The sequence below is a fragment of the Diorhabda carinulata genome, chromosome X (assembly GCF_026250575.1).
Source record: "Diorhabda carinulata isolate Delta chromosome X, icDioCari1.1, whole genome shotgun sequence".
NCBI classification, from domain to species: Eukaryota; Metazoa; Arthropoda; class Insecta; order Coleoptera; family Chrysomelidae; genus Diorhabda; species Diorhabda carinulata.
Genome location: NC_079472.1, coordinates 12,064,079 through 12,086,342, shown reverse-complemented (window position 1 = coordinate 12,086,342; position 22,264 = coordinate 12,064,079). Strand labels below are relative to the sequence as shown.

Genomic DNA, 22,264 nt, shown 5'->3' with positions numbered 1-22,264 from the left:
GGTGTCAGTGTTAGCGTTTAGGCCAATCGCAGGGCGACATTTCCCCCGCTACTTTCACACTTCTCGTGGGCAGGAGTTTCTGGGTTATGCCTACGGAGGTGTGGCTGCGGCTTTTTTAGACGCCACTGCCGTCGTTGTAGTCCCGGCTTTTTTGTTTTGTCATTTGGCGTTCGGGGGACATTTTCAGCGGGTGGATTTTTTTTTCTTTAATGTTTTTAGAAAGGTATTGCTGATGTGCGGATGTCAAGTTTCGTCTTTGAAGATCGCGTCGCTACCAAGTAAATACGAAAAGTATTAAGTATTCGATATTCGGAAACTCACTTCTATTGGGGTTAAAAGTGAAAAAATACTAGAAACAACAAACTTCCCCCTTCTATCGATTAAGTACTCTCTTTTCCTAATGTACAGGCTTCACGTTATTCACATTTTAACAGAATTGTTTTTTCTCGAAACTTGAGAATCGAGGCCAGTCGAACAATTTGCGAAAATGCCAAAAAAAGAAGAGAGAATCTTTAGGTTAGAATATATCACGGAAAACTGGAAGTTAGCTTACGAAATTCGGGGAGAAAATTCAAAATCGATATGAAAAAATACTGGAAACAGCAAACTTCCCCCTTCAATCGATTATTTGCTGTTTTTTCCTAATGTAAGGCTTCACATTATTCACATTTTAACAGAATTGTTTTTTCTCGAAACTTGAGAATCGAGGCCAGTCGAACAATTTACGAAAATGCCAAAAAAAGAAGAGAGAATCTTTGGTTAGAATATATCACGGAAAACTGGAAGTTAGCTTACGAAATTCGGGCAGAAAATTCGAAATCGATATGAAATAAGTAAGCAAAATTCTAAAGAAACAAAATTTGAGTTAATAATAAAAAAAATCGGCATCCAAATACTCTGAAAAGCAACAAATGGTACAAAAATCAAAACTCAGAGTCAACGACTTTTCTTCCACTAGAGATTTGGAAATTATTATCAACGACGACACATATTTTACTTTTAACAAGAGTTGAACGGCGATTAATAAGACTTATTATTGTTAGAAAGGCGAGGAAGTGAATTCAGTTTCAAAACACATAGAAAGTTCAACTCCAAAAAGTTGATACGGTTGACAATATCTTTTCGTAATCGTTCTTCAGCCTAAATATATGAAAAACAGTGTGTGCTTGATCTAGATTAATACCGTTCATAAAGAAAAATAATCCTGAAGGAAATTTTGTATTTAATCTAGATATGGCAACTACTTATATTCAAAAGATATTGAAGTTGAATATTCCGTTTATGGAGAAGTCTAAGAATGTTCCTAATGCTCCTCAGCTGAGGCCAATTGAACGTTTTTGACGTAATTTGAAACGAATCTTGTATTCTAAAAATCGGAAAGAAGAAACTCGGATGTAATTCGGTGGAAACAACATGGCGGATTTTCGATGCAAGTGCCTTCGATGGTACGTGACAGAACTAATATATTTTCGCGGTTAATTTGAATTTATAACACAGAAGATATCAACTGTATATTATGTTGAAAATTATTGATTTTTTTACCAGTTTCATATATTTTAAAAAGAAATTCAAAGTCAATCTTTGGACTTGTCGGATTTTGATACTAGGATTGGGATTCGGCGGGATTTGACACAAAAATAAGCTTAGACCTCATCAACAATAATGTTTTCATCTTCTTCATTATTGAGATCTTTATCTCGTGGTTTCTCCACCCTTATCAAAAGTGTTAACAGCTTCGCAATATCCTCCATCTTCGCAGCTTCATACTAACCCCTTGTTGATGGCGTTTGAGTTTATTAAACTTTGTTAGTGCGACAGATTTTACTTGACAAGCTTCAGTTTTATAAGAAACTTCAAGTACCACACGTTTTTTTTGGACTTTTTCAGATTCAAACTTCCAAGACATGTTTCCGACTCGCAGAAGATCACGGGTAGTCACGTGACGAAACTAGGCGTTCCTATTGACCGATTTGTATTTGGATTTGGTCGATATTGCAACTTAACCTCAAAATACACTAGGATGCGGAGGGATTTGCTACAAATTAACAGTTGTACTGAATTCAACAATATCTAACTCAAATTCGAAAAAATATGGCGATTTTTGATTTTAGGCACCTCAAATACCAACCAGAATCACAGTTCAAATAAAAGTTTGTAGATTATTTTGTTCATAAAAAGTCAATTATGTTTCAATTTTGATATTTTAGCTGTTGAATTGTTCTAGCTAGTTCCAGCTACAGTAAAAAAAACCGATTTTTTGTTTATCAAAACTACTAATTTCTTTTTTAACAATAAAAATTCATTTGGTTCTTCCAGTGGTGGATTTACCAGCAGGCTGTAGCATAGATCGGTCGATTTCAAGGGGCCTTAATATTCATCTTGACAATTGACATTGACAGTAGTTATGACTCATTATTATCAAACTAACGCCTCGATTGATAAGTGACAGAACTAAATTTAGATGCAAATTGAAGAACTTGAAGTCGACTGGATATTGATTCAATTATATAAAATGTTTGTAATTATAATGTGTCATAGAATAATGTGCAAATAATTAAATGAAATCAAGTACTTTCCACAGATTTTATGTCCACAAGCCTCTACTTTATCTTATGATACGAATATGTTGGTAATATCTAATAGTCTGGGTTTTTGACCACTCCAAACCTTATTTTGTATAACTTCTGGTTATGAAAGACCAATAAAAATCCGAAAATTCGTTTTATCTATTGAATTTTCACAAATATTTATTTATAGATATATAAAAATTATAGCTAATCAATTTTCTGGTTCCCAATTAAACTAAACAGTGAGAAAGTAATTAAATTCTTCAATTTTCTCATTTGGATTCGGACGGGAACATAGTTTTTCAAGTTTTTCCCTTCGATCATGGCAGTGAGCAATTTTATTCCAATAGTACTGTTAACCGAAAACATTTATTGAAATCTATATTTAAACAGTAGTTTCCACCTAAATCTAAGATTTAGTATCACTCAAATATCTAAAATATGGTTCTAACTCTAGCTCAAATATCCAGGCGCGATGATAATATCATTTAAAAAAACAACGCGTCTCTAGTCTCTGCAGATTGAAACATTTCTGCCTTGGAGGTCTTTATCTATCTGAAAACTTAAGGAGCAACCCTCGTATAATAATCAAGTATCTATGTTCACTGACTAACTATTCAATTCGACTTTTTTCAATAAAATATGACTAAAATCTATAAAAATCAAAATCTATAATGCTAATTATCTCAATTTTAGTAATATTATAATACATTCGTAAATTGAAATAAACATAAACATTCTTATAACCTCAAAAATATTCGATATGAAAGTTTCCCTTTAGGTACGTTTATGTTTACCATAAAAACATCGCGTGTCTTTAATAATTATACCTTGTTCACCTTATCGAGATGGTTTTTGACTTAAATCAACTTAAAAGTGTAAATTTTCTTCTATAATCTCATTTAATTGACATGTAGATGAAAAAATACCGATCTGATTATTTGAGAACCGCTGATATACTTCATTCAATAATTTATTTCATTGATACGTTTATTTAAAAATATATAAATAAGTACTTTTGTTGAAACAAGTACTATTACAATAAACACAAGCGAAACTAATTGTTATTTATTATTATTTTATTACAAAAGTTGAATATCATTCAAGAGCAAATGAAAACGATCAAGAATTAAATTTTTTATCTGTCATTCATAGTTTACAAAGAGAGAGAACGATTAAGAGGACTAATGAAAGAGAGAGATATCTACATAATTGATTGTTATTCATAGTGACCACATACGTCATATTATATTCTATCCTGTTTTATTCATAGTACAAGTAATTACATATTATGTTCTTTTGAATAATACATACGAGGGTGATACAAAAAATTTAAAATAATTGTTAACTATATATATTAAATGTTTTGGGTTAGTTTGAATTTATTACAAATAAAGAAAATACAGAAAAGATTCGAAGCTCTTATTTAGCGTTAAATTTGGGGGTAAGTGGAAAGAAGGTCAAGAAAAAACGATTTAATGGAAGTAGGTCTTTTAAAAAAGTCGGTAATAAGCTCTAATTTAGTTATTTTGGTTTTCAACAAAAGTATTAGGTAAAATAACGTATTGTGACTTGAAAGAAAAGAAAAAAATATACAAATATACCATTAGTTTGTTAAATCAAGAACAAAAAGTGGTTGATTCGAAAAAGCAACAGACATCTTCAGATATGGACAGGGAGAGTCTTGTCACATAAAAGAAGTGTTGGATGGAAGTGAATAAGTAGGGAAAAGTTATTTATAAATCACTTCAAAAGATGATTGGTTGAATTGTAGACGTTGGTTTCGTGAAAATTTGGGAGTTTTTGCGATATATGTGACAAAAACAATATTCTATAGCTTATGAGCCCTTCGGGTAATGCTTGGGCGAACCAAAAAAGTAAATAGTCTCAAGAAATAAGCAAATTATAATTTTTCACATGCTTATTTTTTACCAGAAGACATTTACCTTGCTTATAATCACTTTGGTTATACAGCTTACAGTAATGGATTTTTTTGTAAGGGAAAGGGTAGATAAATAGTTTGAACACATTCTATATGATCAGTTTTATCGGTTACGATAAAATAAGTACAGGTAATTGCTAAGTTATATTTTTTTTTATTTGAAAGTTGGTCAGAGAATATCAAAAAATTAATATTTTCAAGCGTCCCGCTAAAAAATCAGAATTTTTTTGATATTATAGAGAATCCGAAAGAAAACCATAAAATCCTCGATTTGTCTTAGAAAATTGTACTGAAATATTTTTCTAAAAGCACATACGAGGATGTTCTCAAAAGTACTGGTACAATAAATAAAACACACAAATTTTGGAGAAGAATATATTGATGTTTTCGAATCTGGGAAAAGGAAATAATCCGTGGAAACTAAATCTGGCGAATAAGGTGCATAAGATAGCAATTCAAACTTTAATTCATCAATTTTGGTCGTTGCAATAAGCTTTTTTCCCAAAATATTTGTGTTTTCTTCGTTGGGTCAAGTACTTTTTGAACCGTTCTCGTAAATCACTCAATTTGTTTGATAAAACTGACGAAATTTCAATTTTGTGAACATTTTTATTAAATCTGATATTTCCATACCTAATACAAATACATCATTATGTTAAAAAAACCATAAAATCCCCAACTTTTCTCAGAAAACTGTACTGGAATATTTTATTTCTTTTTCGAAAAGTACATACGAGGATGTTCCCAAAAGTACTGGTCTACAACAAATAAAACACACGAATTTTGGAAAAGAATATATTGATTTTTCCAAGTTTGGGAACAGGAAATAATCCGTGGAAGCTAAATCTGGAGAATAGGGTGCATGAGGTAGCAATTCAAGTTTTAATTAATCAATTTTGGTCATTGTTATAACGGATGTGCGAGCTGGTGCATTGTCTTGATGAAACAAGTTTTTTTCTCAAAATTTTTGTGTTTTCTTCGTTAGGCCAATTACTTTTTGAACCGTTCTCGTAAGTCACTCAATTTGGTTGATTAAACTGACGAAATTTCAATTTTGTGAACATTTTTATTAAATTTAAGATTTCCACAATACAAATACATCATTATGTGAATAATAGATCCTGTATTTCATTGTAAGTTTTCCCTCGCGTTTCAGGTACGCCGAAATAAACGAAAAATATAGAAGTAAACGATATAAAACAAGAAATATAAGAAGTAACGTCTGCCCCTAAATCTTTGTTAAAATAAAAATGAAATTTAGTGACTACTAAAGCTAAAAACCAGTAAAAACTAGCAATAAAAGCTATACACCTGGGTTTGATTGTGGGAGAGAAAAATTCCGAAGCGGCTATCCAGGGTATTGGTCCGAAAGCCGTAGAATGCGCTATGATGAAAACATTCAACGATACAACTGGCATAAAACCTAGAAATTTAATAATATCTTCGTCTAATATACGACGATCTTTCAAAGAATAATACAACCCTATAAAACCCATAGAAATAGTCATGAAAACCCCAGATAGAACAAGTAGTACTTTCCTCCCGAATCTATCGATGGTGACAGTGGACACAAAAGTAGCCAGAACTTGAATACTTTGAAGAAGAATCACACAATAAGAATCATCGATCGTAGAACCAGAATGTTTGAAAATTTCTTGGGAATAAAACATTACAGAGCAGTAACCACTTAACTGTTGATAAAACATCAACATCAAACATATAATCATACTTTTCCTCATAGATTTAGTACTAATTTTACTCCAAAAAGATATATCTATGTTATCATCGAACTCCTTTAAAATTTCATCGATTTCATCGTCGAAATCGAAATGCTCTCCCCTCAATATCAAAAAAGTTTCATCAGCTCTTTCCAGACGATCTTTTTTGAGATAGTACACCGGAGATTCCGGTTGAAAATATAATATAATACCAACGACAACAGGTATACAAAAACATGTTGTGACGTACGGTATAAACGGCATACCGTATCCGAATACCCCGCAATAAAAAACACCTATAGTTATAAATAGTTGAAAAAATGTACCTAACGCACCTCGTATACTACTATGAGCTATTTCGCTTATATACAAAGGCACCGCGACGCTATAACTACCACAAGATAAACCAATAAGGAATCTTCCTATATAAATTATTGTCATATTAGTCCCTAGCAGGATAATTAACCAGCCTAGCAGGAAAGGTATCACGGACCAAAGTAAGGTTGGTTTTCTTCCGATTTTATCCACGAGAAATCCCACGGGTAGACATGAGAATACAGCTCCTAGATTCATTGTAGAACCCGTCCAAGATATTTCATCGTCGGTCATATCTATGTCGTTGAGGTAACCGAGTTTGAGGGCTACTGTTATGTTTGAAGTCCAACCGATGGCGGTTCCGATACCCATAGCTGCTATGCACACGAAAATTGTTATTTTGTATTGAGAAAACTTGTCTCCAGCCTGTGACATTTTCTAATTTTCACTTTGACGTTTGTAATTAGATGTAAAATTATCTTTCCTATCAGTTAATCATTCCGGATTCTTCTGGAATCGGTAAAAATGATGTAGAACCCTGTATGATCGAACAGAGATATTTTGACGTTAGTCTCGGGTAAAGAAGCAGTAACTGTATATTTTAAGGAATTAGGCCAATGAAATAAAAAGTAGATTGACGTATTTAGGTTATTCTTCTTTCCCAATGATCTAATAATTTCAACAAAACATCCAATCTATTTAATGTAGTGAATGTAAATATTTTTAACAATTAGGGACTTGTAAACATTCAGATTACTCAATTAATGTCATATTTATTAAGATTTACAACAGCTTTCTCATAACAACTTTCCCACTTTCCCCCAGCTTTTATATTTAAAGATAAATAAAAAATTGTGAAATCAAAAAAGCGCAATTTTCCGGAGAATACGAATATGGTCAAAATTTTCAACATTGATTACACAGAATCGGATTTATAAACTTTTTTAGCGATGTTTTCCACTCACCCCCTATTCTTATTTGAACAGATAGAAAAAATTTATCCGACGGAATATATGTAGAATTTATTGGAAAATACGCAAACGATCAAATTTGTTTATTGGACAGAGATGGACTTACTGGGGCTTCCTTGTAACAAATGACATTATCAATCTCCCCCAACTCTTATTTTTGAATATAAATGGAAACTCGTTGTTTCATAAATACGCGAAATTTCCTAAAAAATACGAATGTGATCAAATATTTGAAATTTCTCAAAAGAATCGGTTTTAAAGACGTTTATTTGTTAACAAGTTTCCCACTTACCCCCAACGTTCATTTGTGAGAACAGATGAGGAATTTGATCATTTAAAATAAACAAAATTTTCGGAAGAACAGCATTATGATCAAATTTTTGAAATTTCATCAAAGGGAATCGGCTTTAAAGACGTTTATCTGGTATCAAGTTTCCCACTTACCCCCAACTCTTATTTGTGCAGATAGAAAAAGACTTTGGACATTGAAAATAAAGAAAATTTTTTAGAGAACAGGAATATGATCAAATTTTTGAAATGTCATCAAAGAGAATCGGTTTTAAAGACGTTTATCTGGTATCAAGTTTCCCACTTACCCCCAACTCTTATTTGTGCAGATAGAAAAAGACTTTGGACATTGAAAATAAAGAAAATTTTTTAGAGAACAGGAATATGATCAAATTTTCGAAATTTCATCAAAGAGAATCGGTTTTAAAGACGTTTATTTGTTATCAAATCTCCCACTCACCCCCATTTCTTATTGGTGAAGATACAAGAAGACTTTGGGCATTGAAAATAAAGAAAATTTCCTAGAGAACAGGAATATGATCAAATATTTGAAATTTCATCAAAGAGAATCGGTTTTAAAGACGTTTATCTGTTATTAAGTTTCCCACTCACCCCCATTTCTTATTCGTGAAGATACAAGAAGACTTTGGGCATTGAAAATAAAGAAAATTCTCTAGAGAACAGGAATATGATCAAATATTTGAAATTTCATCAAAGAGAATCGGTTTTAAAGACGTTTATCTGTTATTAAGTTTCCCACTCACCCCCATTTCTTATTCGTGAAGATACAAGAAGACTTTGGGCATTGAAAATAAAGAAAATTCTCTAGAGAACAGGAATATGATCAAATATTTGAAATTTCATCAAAGAGAATCGGTTTTAAAGACGTTTATCTGTTACTAAGTTTCCCACTCACCCCCATTTCTTATTCGTGAAGATACAAGAAGACTTTGGGCATTGAAAATAAAGAAAATTCTCTAGAGAACAGGAATATGATCACATATTTGAAATTTCATCAAAGAGAATCGGTTTTAAAGACGTTTATCTGTTATTAAGTTTCCCACTCACCCCCATTTCTTATTCGTGAAGATACAAGAAGACTTTGGGCATTGAAAATAAAGAAAATTTCCTAGAGAACATGAAAATGATAAAATTTTTGAAATTTAAATAAAAATAATTCATCTTAAAGACGTCTTTTTCCTTTTAAGTTCCCACTCACCCCCAACTCTTATTTTTAAAGATAAAAGAAAACTGTAGAGATCAAATATACGCTGATTTTTCCATACAACCGAATGTCAATTTTTTTTATTTCAAAATAAACGAGATACAACCTATATTACTTTTTTTTAGCGATTCAGCTCGCTCTAATATCTCTATATTCAATTTGTGAAAACCTGTATACCGTCACACCCCTAACTAAATACAAATAACTACATAATTTCGATAAAATGATACAGAAATTCTTCACGGAGTAATAATATTAAATCAGTCGTCAAATGACCAAAGCAGGCAACATTTAAAACACCATATCCAGACATAAATACAAAAAAAAAACGATAAACATTTGAACCAAAACCGCATATAATGTGTAAAATCAAGTTGGCTGTTCATACAAAACCAATATCACATAAAATATAGGGGAACCGTGAATATCTGACATACCCCCCGTAAACAATCCGATTCTCAATTAAACGACGAACTAATATAATCAACAACGACCTCTATTTTAAGGTTAAAAATCCTTTACGTAAGTACGTTAATCGGTCACGTTTCCGCTGCTTGGAACGCATCAGATTATAGCGCCTAAACTCCTCCTTCGTAACGCTGTTCTCCCCCCTAGTATTTCATATAAACCACGCCTACTCGCATAGCCTTCTCGATCAGTTTCAAAACGACGTTTGTATAGTACGTACATGGCAATCTATGATATCCACAAATCCAGCATAGGTAGAAGTATATTTTTCTTAGTGTAGCAATTTGAGATTGTTCTTTTAGTGTAATCTGTTGTATTTAGGCGCGTTATTTTTCTTTATTGATTTTTCATATACCTCCGCCTATGTTTTACGGATAGAGTAATAAAAAGGGCAACAAACAATACGTAGTTTATGTAGAAGTCGGACAAAGCAGTTTGAAGAAAATGTCGATTTTTCTAATAAAATAAATCTTTTGTGTGGAATTATATGGGATTACACTGTAAAAAAAAAGTAGGTTTTTGTGTAATACCCATAAAAATGTACATTACGTCATCAAAAATAAATAGGTTTCATAATAAACCGTCGGAAAGGGAAGTTTCGACATGTTTTGCTTGGTAAAAACTGATAGATTTGTTTTTAAATTGTTTAAAATCACTTTCTAAAGATTTACTGATTGCTGAATTGTTAATTTTTGCTTGTTTAATTTATTATAATAGGTGTTGGAATGGTTGTAAATGTAAAGTAGGCATAAATTAGCACTAACTAACTCATTAAGGGAAACTGTATTTTTTATTGCGGACACGACTTACCGAACCGTAGTCATTATCTGAAAATCGTTATCTGATTACATATATACGGATTTTTTAACGAAAATTTTGACATAAACAAAAGCTTGTGGCATGAAGTATACGGGGTATTTTCTAAAAATTATAAATGTGATTGAATTTTTTAAAATAAGTAAGCAGAACCGGACTTGGAAGCGTTTTTTCGTTTTAAAGTTTCTACTCGCCCCCAATTCTTATTTTTACTAGTAAATAGAAATTTCTGGTATGGAAAATACGGGAAATTTTCCGCTCAACACGAATATGACCAAATTTTTTTGAAATAATTGAACGGAGCCGGACCTAGAAGCATTTTTCGTATTAAAGTTTCTACTCGCCCCCAATTCTTATTTATTCTTATTTATGTGGAAACTTGTGGCATGAAAAATACGGGGAATTCCATGGAGATAATCAATATATTTGAATTCCTTAGAATAAATGAACAGAACCAGACTTACAAGTGTTTTTCGTATAAACTTTCCCACTCGCTCCCAATTGTTATCTGTAGAGATAAAAACAACTTCGTTGCATGTAAAATACGGGAAATGCTCCGAATAACACAAATATCATTGAATTTTTTGCGATTTATGCACAGAACTAGACTTAAAGGGCGTTTTTTCGCACCAAACTTCCCAGTCGCCCCCAACTCTTATTCGTAGAGATAAAAGAAATCGGCTGGCATTAAAAATGAGTGCGATTCTCCAAAAAGTACGATTATGATTAAATTTTGTGAAATTGATAAAGCAGAAATTGACTTGACGGCTTTCTTCGTATCAAAGTTCCCACTCGCCCCCAACTTTTATTCGTGAAGATAAACAATAACAATTGGCATCAAAATTCACCAAAATTTTCCGAAGAATACGAATATCATCATATTTTATGTTATTTATTAATCAGAACCGGACTTGTAGGCGTTGTTTCGTATCAAAGTTCCCACTCGCCCCCAACGTTTATTGATAAAGATAAACAGATATTATAAGTCAGCGAAATTTTCCGAAGAATACGAATATGATCATATTTTATGGGATTTGTTAAGCAGAACCGGACTTGAAGTTATTTTTTCGTGTCGAAAAACCTACTCGCCCCCATCTTTTATTCGTAAAGATAAACAATAACGAGTAGCATCAAATATCATTGAAATTCTCTGAAGAATACGAATATGATCAAAATTTATGTAAAAAATGAACAAAACATGGATATTCTACAAAAAATGCGATTACTTCTCCAGTTTTTCTCGAAAAAATGTCTTATTTTCACCAACCATGTACAAGATTCTCAAAAATGTCATTCGATTCTATCCCTTGTCACGTGACAATCAGTTTCAATACACTTTGTGATTGCATGAACTAACACATATTGTAAATTCTTTTTTTTCTATAATCAAATTGTTTGAATCCGGTCCTGTGGTTAAAAGAGGGTATTCGCGTGGAGAATACAAGAACATCTTGCGCTTACGCTGATGGCTGCCTCACGTTTCACTTTTCTAATTTCCATGGGATTCAGTCATTTGGACATAATGTTGATATTGATTTCCTTATTTTTCTTCTTCTATTTCCTTTCTACTACGTATGCCATCAACTAATATCGCTTACCCCATGGAATATACATGTACAGGCACATTTTAGAGGATTTTCAAAAATACAAAAATTTAAAAAAAGTTTTTTTACTATAATTATATTCATATGTATAATTTTTTTATTATTAATTTTAGAAAAAAAAGTTATTGTGATAAAATGTTCTAAAAACTAATACGCAAAAATTTGATATAAAAATTTTTTAGTAGTTTTACGAGGTTTGTCAAAAAATACGTATTTCAATTAAAAGTTAAATACTTTTATAGATATTCAAATATAACGGAAAATGTTATGAAAAAATATGAATATAACTAAAATAAAGTAAATAAACTCATTTATATTGAAAAAAATATGTTTATACGAGGTTTATTGAAAATAGTGAAAAATTAAAAAAAATTATTTTGATTATAAATTGATGAAATTCCATATTTTGTTATATTTCCAAATTTTGAACAACTTTTTCAAATAAAAATTATCCGTATTTTTTGAAAATAAAGGTACTTTACTCTTTAATAAAAATCATATTTTTCAACATACCTCGTATACGATTGAAAAAAATTGGAAAATTTCCATCACGTTCTATTGTTTAAAATATTCACAATCTTTTATTAAGAATAACTTTTTTTCCTAAAGTTGATAATAATGTTTTTAATACGATATTTGTATATTCACCTTGTATATATACCCAACACGTGTGCCACGTATCACTTTACCTGTGGATACTATGTCAAGACACATCCCCTGACCTTCCAATATGGCCGCCCATTGTCCTTTACAACCACCTTTCCATTGGCCGTAACGTAATCGCCTATATATTTATACAGGGGGTAGCTATTGTTATTTAACATCTGCGTACTTATTATTTTATGACATAGGAAATATACAAAATGGAGGGGACATTTCACCACATAAATTAAACTACCCGAAAGAAAAAGCAAAGTAGACAGATTGATTTTAATATATCGGAAACTGCTCGTATAAATTTTAAATCTTACAATATTACATATCGAAAATGTTCTAGATAATTATCATATACTTAAATATAAGTTCTGATATCGTCTTAAAACCCTGTATATTCTTTTTATCAAGTGATCAACAAGTCTAGTACTCGATAATTATCACTGATTGAAATGAACAAACGTGATACGTCAATATATTCTTTTCGTCTAGTGATTTATGTGCTACCAATAGATTTTACTAAGAAAATAAAAACCCCAGGTACGCCGCTGGATTTTACCTATACCGAACACAGCTTGCCGCGATTGATATCAAATATCAGTATAATTTTATGGTACATACGATCGTCAATTGTTAGTTAGCATTGTTGCCATTGTTCGAAAGTGGAGAATTTCAATGGTCGGCGGTTTGATATTAGCCATTATTACCGTGGTAATTCGATAGTTGTCGATTTTCTAGAAATTGTAGTTGGACGAATGACAAGCGTGGTGGTTATAAGGGTGTTCTACATCTTCTTTTCTCGTATCGTTTATCATGGGGGGTTGTTCGTTATCCCGCTGTGTTTTTAATTATAAAAGATCGTCATTTGTGATAAATTTTTTAAGTTCTTCGGGTATGTTTTCGCAATTCTGTATCAATCCTCGTGCATTTTCGCATTTTTTTTTCACTTGAAGACAAAATGATGGATAAAGTGAATAATGCATATGCATACATGCATTTTTCTAAAAATTTTATATAAAAAATTTTGTAGTTAATAAAGATATGAGTTAGATACTAAAAATACATTTTTTCTGGCAAAATCCGCGTTGAAACAAAACATGTATGGTCATATCGCCGTTCGAAAGCCTTTGCTAAGGCTACAGAACGAGAAAAAACGGTTGCAGTGGGCCGTTACCCATCGAAATTAGACTGAAAAATATTTAAAAAAACATTCTGTTGACTGTTGAAACTATCCGGTTCAAAATTTACGTTCGAAGCAGTGCCCAAGAAAAAACTGTGTAGTTCCAACAATCAAGCATGTAGATGGTTCAATTATGGTCAAGATTTTTAACCATGGAACTTGCGATTTGTTCAAAATTGAACGGAATAATGAAAAATAAATAGTTTTCGATTAATTCATCTTCCATCCATTTCCAGTAACGATTTATTCATAGAAACAACCGTTGATTTTAATATTTGGACTTATTTTTGACATCAATTTTCTAAATAATCTGATAGGATTTTGTTTTCAGTCCACATCTTGCACCAACAAGTCTTGCTGAATACAGGGTTGTATTCAACACGATTTGTTGTACAACCATCGTTGTTTCATTCGATACAAAGGAAGTCAGTTAATCAAACAGCATCTTCCTCATCTGGACAAGCTAATTATACCTCAGCTGTGTGATAAAATTTTCTTTGCAGCTCTTCAGAAGTATTTTCATTCCATATATTTATCATTTTCGTTATTTCGCCAACATGGCGGCACCCGATATAACACCAAACGCTTTCAATTGAGCAGACGCCATTTTTACAACTATTAAATTGGGCTTAAATAGTATAGATTTCGCTCTTATCATATTCATACATGATTTTTTTATGATATTGTCAATTTCCGTTATAATTTTAGTTGAAATTTCACATAAATCTGCGTACTAAACCTCCGAATAAACTTTCTATATTTCGATGGTTTTCGTTCACTTATCAAACTGTTAATTCATCAATATCTCCCACTCGAGCTACCGTGTCATTAATGACGGTTCTTCAACACACGATACCAACGTCACGCAATTCACTAGTTCATAAAAAAAAGAAGAAGAAACTGAACCCGAATGTAAAACAAATTGTATACTATTAAATTTTTGCGCTCCGCGGGTTTAAATTGATAATAAATGACAATAATGAAAAGAAGGCGTGGTAAATATAAGTTAGAGCACCGGAAGAGCCTCTATACGCGGCTTTCATTACCGTCTACATGATCGCGTTTACGTGTAATTAGACGATGATAGTGATAATCGAACTGTCATTCATAAGACGTTTATTTTCTCAATAAATGTAAACAGAGATACACGTTTTTCCCCATTAATATCTAATTGATAATTTGATTAATTAAACTAGTAGGTATAACTAAAATCCACCATATAATGTGGTAAACCTGCTCTAACCATACATGAACTTTTCATTCACTTGCAATCATTAGTTTTGTCCTGGTTGTTTGTTTCATATAACTAGGTTCGTCGTAAAAATGTTAAAAATCGAATTAAAACCAGTAGTAAAGATTTAAAAGTGTATTTTGATGATTATACAAACCATGTATGAGTATTTCGTTGCCACAAAATGATCAAAGAGAGCCGATAGACCATGAAAGCCTAAAGATGAGGAAGATCTGTCCAAAAATTATTTAAAAGAAGCAGATATAACTTCTAATTGCTGCTAGTTTGCATTATTACTAGTCAAGGGTGATTGTTTTTTCACTACGACGTCCAAACATAGCTCCAAAATCAAAAGTAGCTATTTCCAAATGATCCAATACCAAAAAACAGTAAAGAGAAAGTGGAAACAACTCTCTCTGGTTATTTTATAACCACAGGTGGGTCTATCAGGAGTTCCTCCTTTCTAGAATCCAAAAAATAGGCAAGTCAGTAAGTCCACACATCGCGAGCATTTGCATCCTGTTAATGTTTTCACCTTCTAGAATGATACCACTTCAATTACCAAGGTACTGGAAGACGATTTTCTCAGTACAACCCCAAAACAAAGCTTCAGAGTCAAAAGTAGCAATCACCAAATGATCTAATACCAAAAAACAGTAAAGCGAAAGTGGAAACGACAATCTCTGGTTCTTATACAACCACAGATGGGTCTATATTATGTTAGTTCTATCTAGAATCCAAAAAATGGTTAAATTATTGCGTCCACACATCGCGAGCAATCAGCTTTTGCATCCTGTTACTGTTTTCACCTTCTAGAATGATGCCACTTCAATTACCAAGGTTATGGTAGTTGATTTGTTCAGTAAGACCCCAAAACAAAGCTTCAGAGTTAAAAGAAGCAATCACCAAATGTTCTAATACCAAAAAACAGTAAAGCGAAAGTAAAAACGACACTTTTCGGTTATGTCATAACCGCAATCTAGACTTGCAAGCAGTCCTTCCACAAATACTTCCCTTCAAGCTGCCATTTATGCCAATATTGACACACTTCCAATTCCGTACCGTCTAAATGACTTCCAAGCTTGTTGTGTGATTTGTATCATGAATCAAAAAATATCTCTGCCGAAAATATTTTCCAAACCCCCTGGATCACTACTTGACGGCCCCTTTCCTCAAACCGCAAGAGGAAACTTCCCTATCCACCATAGTCTTTAGATAAAACCCTCTAGGAAATCACCACTCGTAGAGATCGTCGGTGCTGAAGGTTTTCTGTGGTTTTGATGTGACCAGGTGAAGCGCATCACTAACTAAATGGTCCTCGATAGGGGATAATACAGTTCACAACCTTTAAAACAACTCAAGATCTGCAGAGGAGTATTTCCTCTATCAGGGCTGAAGCTAATAAATCCCTACCCCCACATAAATAACCACAAAGAATCCAACGAAGTGTCTATCAAGTGTAGGTAAATCATATTTCTTGGTTTTGCTTCCACGTGACTGATTTACTTAATTTCGTAGTTTTTTTTCATTTATTATACGGTTATCTCGAAGTAGTTTATAGAATTAAATAAACGTGTGTTTCTTTATGTTTTCTTAGACCCTCGTAAACGTAACTTCATTGTTCGTAAGATAAATTGAACGAAATCGGAAAAGGTACATCCCAGTATATCCTGTCTAGTTATGAAAGGATACCACCGAGCTACCACGACGTACTTATTAATCAGTTTAAATCAAAAGAGACCGCTTTTGTTGGAGTGGTAATTAGAAAGGAAAATCTATTCGTTATATACCTGTGGGACGGTTTCTTAGTTACGCCGCCTATGTTGTATTCAAATACTGCCATTTAGGATTCGGATTTGGGTTTTGTCAGCATGTCTGCAATCGGCTTGAGGTTTTTATCAAAGCCCTTTAACCCTTTCATTCATTTATATATATAACCTAATTTAATAGGGGGTTTTTATTTCTTATTACTTTAATGAATGTCGTATGTTATTGCTGGATTTGTTTTTTCGTAGTTTATTTCAAATCCTACTTTCTTATACTTCTCATTATAACCAATAAGAAAGTCAACTTGCATCAAAATTGGTTCTGATACTTACCAATCGTGGCGTTAGTTTAATAAAAATGTGTCATAACTGTCAATGTCAATTGTCAAGATGAATAATCGTTTGTTTGATATGTCATTTTCTGGAAAGTGATTATTAGAATTTCAATACAAAACAATTGAAGTAGCTATCCCTTACTTCTAATATGCCTTCATTGTATATATGTCTAGTTACACCGAAGCTAACGACTAGATATTAAACCAAAAACATTCATATGCTGTAAATACTAACGGGTATTGTAGACAATCATAGGGTCGAAGAGCATCAAGAATCAATATTGCTTTTGACATATGTTGGTGGAGAGTTAGACTTAAACCTTTCATCTCCATGAACTGTTGTCTATTTTCTGTATGAAGGTTTTTGTGTCCCACGAAACTTTCTTCGTTTGGGTTTTCGGATACGATCTTTTTATTTTCAATAGAACGCCCTGTATATTAATACATTTTTGAAATCTACGTGAAATTTTAGTATACTTTTGTCTAAAAACTTTTTTCGAAAAATGCATACTTTTTGAGTTATTAATTTTTTTGTAAAAAATTTGATCGTTGCACACCCTTATAAATTATTTTTTTACGAGGATATCCTTAAAGATATGGAAATGGTTTCTGTTCGGTTACTTTTAGCAAAGTCGGACGTATTTGAATCTATTTTTAAAAATCTTTCTTTTCATACAGGGTGTGTATAAAAAGTGGTCAAACTTTAACTTTATAAATATCAAGTTTCTTTATTTTTTTAAATAGAACTACCGGGTTTTTTTTTTATTTTAATGTATTCAGGGGTGAAAAATAAGGCAAATTCATTTATACCTATATCTAAACCTTAGCGTTATCCAGATATTCAATGTATTATGTAAATTTTTAGACATGCAGGTGGGGTCTAAATTTTATTTATTCTTTTATTGAGAACGAGACATTTTAAAAATTTTCTGGATAACGATTTAGATATAGGAAAATATAAATGAAATCACCTCATTTTTTACACCTGAATGCATAAAAATAGAAAAAAACCGGGTGATTCTATTTAAAAAAATAAAAAAAATTGATATTTATGAAGTTAAATTTCGAACACTTTTTATACACACCCTGTATAAAATAAAAAATTTTTCAATACAGATTCAAATACGTCTGACCATGTTAAAAGCAACCAATTGAAAACCATTTTCATATCTGTAAGGGTGTCCTCGTAAAAAAATAATTTATAAGGGTGTGCTACGGTCAAATTTTTTACAAAAAAAATTAATAACTCAAAAAGTGTGCATTTTTCGAAAAAAGTATTTAAACAAAAGTATAGTAAAATTTTACGTAGATTTGAAAAATATATTAATATACAAGGTGTTCTATTTGAAATAACAAAGTTACAGTCTACCATCTTTGAAAATATTTGAATTAGAAAGATCGTATCCGATCTATGAGTATTTTGGCATATACAGATAGTCTTAACTCGTAGTGGGACGTCCTGTATATTCCACTTTGATTCGCCGAGCTTTTTTTCTTTTATGTGTTTTAAATATCTGGAAAACTTCCAATCAAGGTACGTGAAATAGAAGAGGATTCTGCTTTTTGAATTCCCTTCCAGTACTTTCCGATTGTTTCAAATAGTTTTTGCTCAGCTTCGAGGAATTCTTGGGATCGTTGATATGCTGGTAAATAAATTTCTGGTACAGCCACTTTCCCATTTTCAAGTGACCTTACTGTTTTGAGGATTTCCTTCTGGAATATCGCTATTTATGTTCACTATCTCCATTATTCCAAGATTTCATAAGCCATAGCGAATGAAGTCCTTTGCGCAACTTTCCATAGCGTTTATTAAGTTTTGTACAAGATCTAATTCACTTTAACAGATTTCTTTTTAATATCATTTCACGAGAAAATACTACAATCTGTTTTTTCGTGTTGAGATGATTACGTAAAATATTTTATTTACTAGTTTTGTCTATTTCTTTTTATAGTTTTAATGCTTTTAACATGCTTACTTTAATTTCAAAAAGTAATTGGTACCCAAAGAAATTCAGTAGACAGAAAAATCGAGTGTCTCCAATAGTATTTATTCCATTGACAACGAAAGCGCCGATTTAGAAGCTTGTAGATTAAATATTTCCGTATCGGTACACTTTTAAGTTATTACAAACAGAACTAAAAAATAAAAATTAAAAAAATGTATCTTCATGTTTTTACGAATTCTAAATCTTATAGATTCGAAAAAATAACTCATTCAAATCGATATTCAATTTTTCGAATATGAAAAATTTATACTACGACCGCAGTTCTATCAGTGAAAATATACCCTACCCACTAAACTTACTGTAAAATGGAATTACGTTTAAAACGGATTGAAACAAATGCAGTCAAGGTCACAAAATAGACAAAGAAAAACAAATAGATACAACGACGATGCTACCAAATACTAAAAGAAGGTACCATACTTCTTAAAGATCAGAATGAACTGGTAAAACTAACAGTCAAAGAAAACAAAGTTGGGTGTTCGACGAATAACTTGAATGGGATATCTTAAACTGGATCCAAGACCAAGCAAAATTGCTTTGATTGAGAGAGATTTATGTCCAGCGGTGGACGATGCAATCTGCTAAATGATGATGAATGGATTGTAGAAGTGGAAGTTATAACTTAGAATACTAAAGGATCTAGGAAATAATAATAAGAACAATCAGAGGTACAAAGGCAGCGTGGCATGCATAATAATGTGCAAAAATACAATCATAAAAGCTTACATATGAAGCTCAAGTTTGTTGCTGATCTTAATGAACCAGAAACATTTAATGTTTGAAACGGGAGGGAAATAATAGACATCGAAAAACAACTTGAACGTTGGTAAGACAACAGATTTCAGTACCACCAATCTACAACAGAGTAAACAAAACCTTGAACTAAGACTTAAAAACACTAAATTTCGTTTTGGAAGTTTGTGATGGTCTTAATAAACCAGAAACATTTAATGTTTGAAATGGACGTGAAATAATAGACATCGAAAAACAACTTGAACGTTGGTAAGACAACAGATTTCAGTACCACCAATCTACAACAGAGTAAACAAAACCTTGAACTAAGACTTAAAAACACTAAATTTCGTTTTGGAAGTTTGTGCTGGTCTTAATGAACCAGAAACATTCAATTATTGAAACGGAAGCGAAAAAATAGACATCGAAAAACAACTTGAACGTTGACGAGACAACAGATTTCAGTACCACCAATCTACAACAGAGTAAACAAAACCTTGAACTAAGTCTCAAAAACACTAAATTTCGTTTTGGAAGTTTGTGCTGGTCTTAATGAACCAGAAACATTCAATTATTGAAACGGAAGCGAAAAAATAGACATCGAAAAACAACTTGAACGTTGACGAGACAACAGATTTCAGTACCACCAATCTACAACAGAGTAAACAAAACCTTGAACTAAGTCTCAAAAACACTAAATTTCGTTTTGGAAGTTTGTGCTGGTCTTAATGAACCAGAAACATCCAATGTTTGAAACGGAAGCGAAAAAATAGACATCGAAAAACAACTTGAACGTTGACGAGACAACAGATTTCAGTACCACCAATCTACAACAGAGTAAACAAAACCTTGAACTAAGTCTCAAAAACACTAAATTTCGTTTTGGAAGTTTGTGCTGGTCTTAATGAACCAGAAACATCCAATGTTTGAAACGGAAGGAAATAATAGACATCGAAAAACAACATGTCCTGGTTCATCGAAATGCACCCAAATCAAATCTAACCCTAAACATTAATTAACCACTATAGTGTCTGGTCTATCCAATCGAGCTGCTGAATTAGTAGGTGCCCCAATATTTATATGATCTTTGAATTGTAAGCAAAACCACTTCACAGATAATGAAGATCTTGAAGCACTGTTCATAAGACTTCACGGCTAGGTAGATAAGATTTTCAACTAATTGCTAGTTAATTTCGTCTAAATCTTTTCTCGTATGCTTTAGATTCAAGATACAACTTTTTGTATACCTATTTCTTCTTCTTATTTTTTATTTAGTTCGTATAAACATTATTCAGCTATTTCAAACATCAAAAGACACCTCACTAAATTTGACAGCTGTCATAAAAAGGTTATGTCATCGAAATTAACGATGAAAACTATGCACCGTGACATGAATCAATAAAAACGATGGTGAAATTGCATGAATTAGGAATTGCTCCCAAATCCACCCTATTCTCCAGATCTGATTTTTTCTCAGACCTCAAGAGGATGTTAACTGGTCAACGTCGAAACTGATTTTTTTTTCGAAACTTACTATTTAAATTATATAAACGTCGTATCGCCCTTAAAGTCAATAATTCTCGATATTGGAATCAAATTCTATCAAAATTAAAAGTTTTTCTCATATTTTAGGCTAGGAACTATTTAATGACAACCCCCTGTATAATTTTATTTCCACTGCGTCAAACTATAACATTCTCGAAAATTAGCTTGTCGCCGAATTTATAAAAAGCGACTTCGACATCTTATTCTCAGACAAAAACAAAAACCGAATCGATGATTCTTTGTAACAGAAGAAGAAAAAAAAAACGAAGAAGAAACTAAGTCTAGTAGATTAGTCGATGATCTTGATGTGTCTTCTCGTCAGATCGGCGAACGTTCGGTATTCGCATAGCCTGCTTCTTGTTTTCGCTTTTAATTTATATGCCATGTTTACATATGTTGAAATCGAGCGGGCCCATTATAATTGTCGGCAACGTACTGTCAAAGAAGTCGGTGGCGCCATCGATAAAAAAACGGCCGAAACGCGAAATAAAAAAAACAACGGACATCGTTCGTAATCGGTAAACTGTGGACGTCTGGTGTCTTTCCGTCTTCCTTTCGACTTAGAGATGAGGTTGCGAGAATCGTTTTCTTATTCTTTCTTTTAAAATGTTTATTAATAGGATATTCATAAGAGATATATATCGAGAATTCGCTTATAGACCTATGTCTATAGGTATACAGCTCGTCTTCAAAAGCTCTACTGTCTTCTCCGGATTTAGCAACTTGTTTTACAAGAAAAAAATATTTTTATCAACTTAACAAATCGTTTTTTATATACGGTGTGTTTATAAAAGTGAACTTTGTGTTAGCTCCACAATTATATACAGGGTAAATGAAAAATAGTAAACACTACATCTCTCAAAGAAATTGATGTTATGTAACATCTTTAATAATGTTAACA

The 22,264-nt window shown here is 32.2% G+C and overlaps 1 protein-coding gene across 1 annotated transcript; it reads right to left on the bottom strand.

Annotated features, from left to right (window-relative positions):
• Positions 1 to 5,561: 5,561 nt before the first annotated feature.
• On the bottom strand, positions 5,562 to 6,931 carry LOC130901698 (facilitated trehalose transporter Tret1-like). Its single transcript, XM_057813237.1, has one exon. It carries the CDS (start codon positions 6,912 to 6,914, stop codon positions 5,613 to 5,615), a length of 1,302 nt encoding a protein of 433 aa, XP_057669220.1. The 5' UTR covers positions 6,915 to 6,931; the 3' UTR covers positions 5,562 to 5,612.
• Positions 6,932 to 22,264: the final 15,333 nt, after the last annotated feature.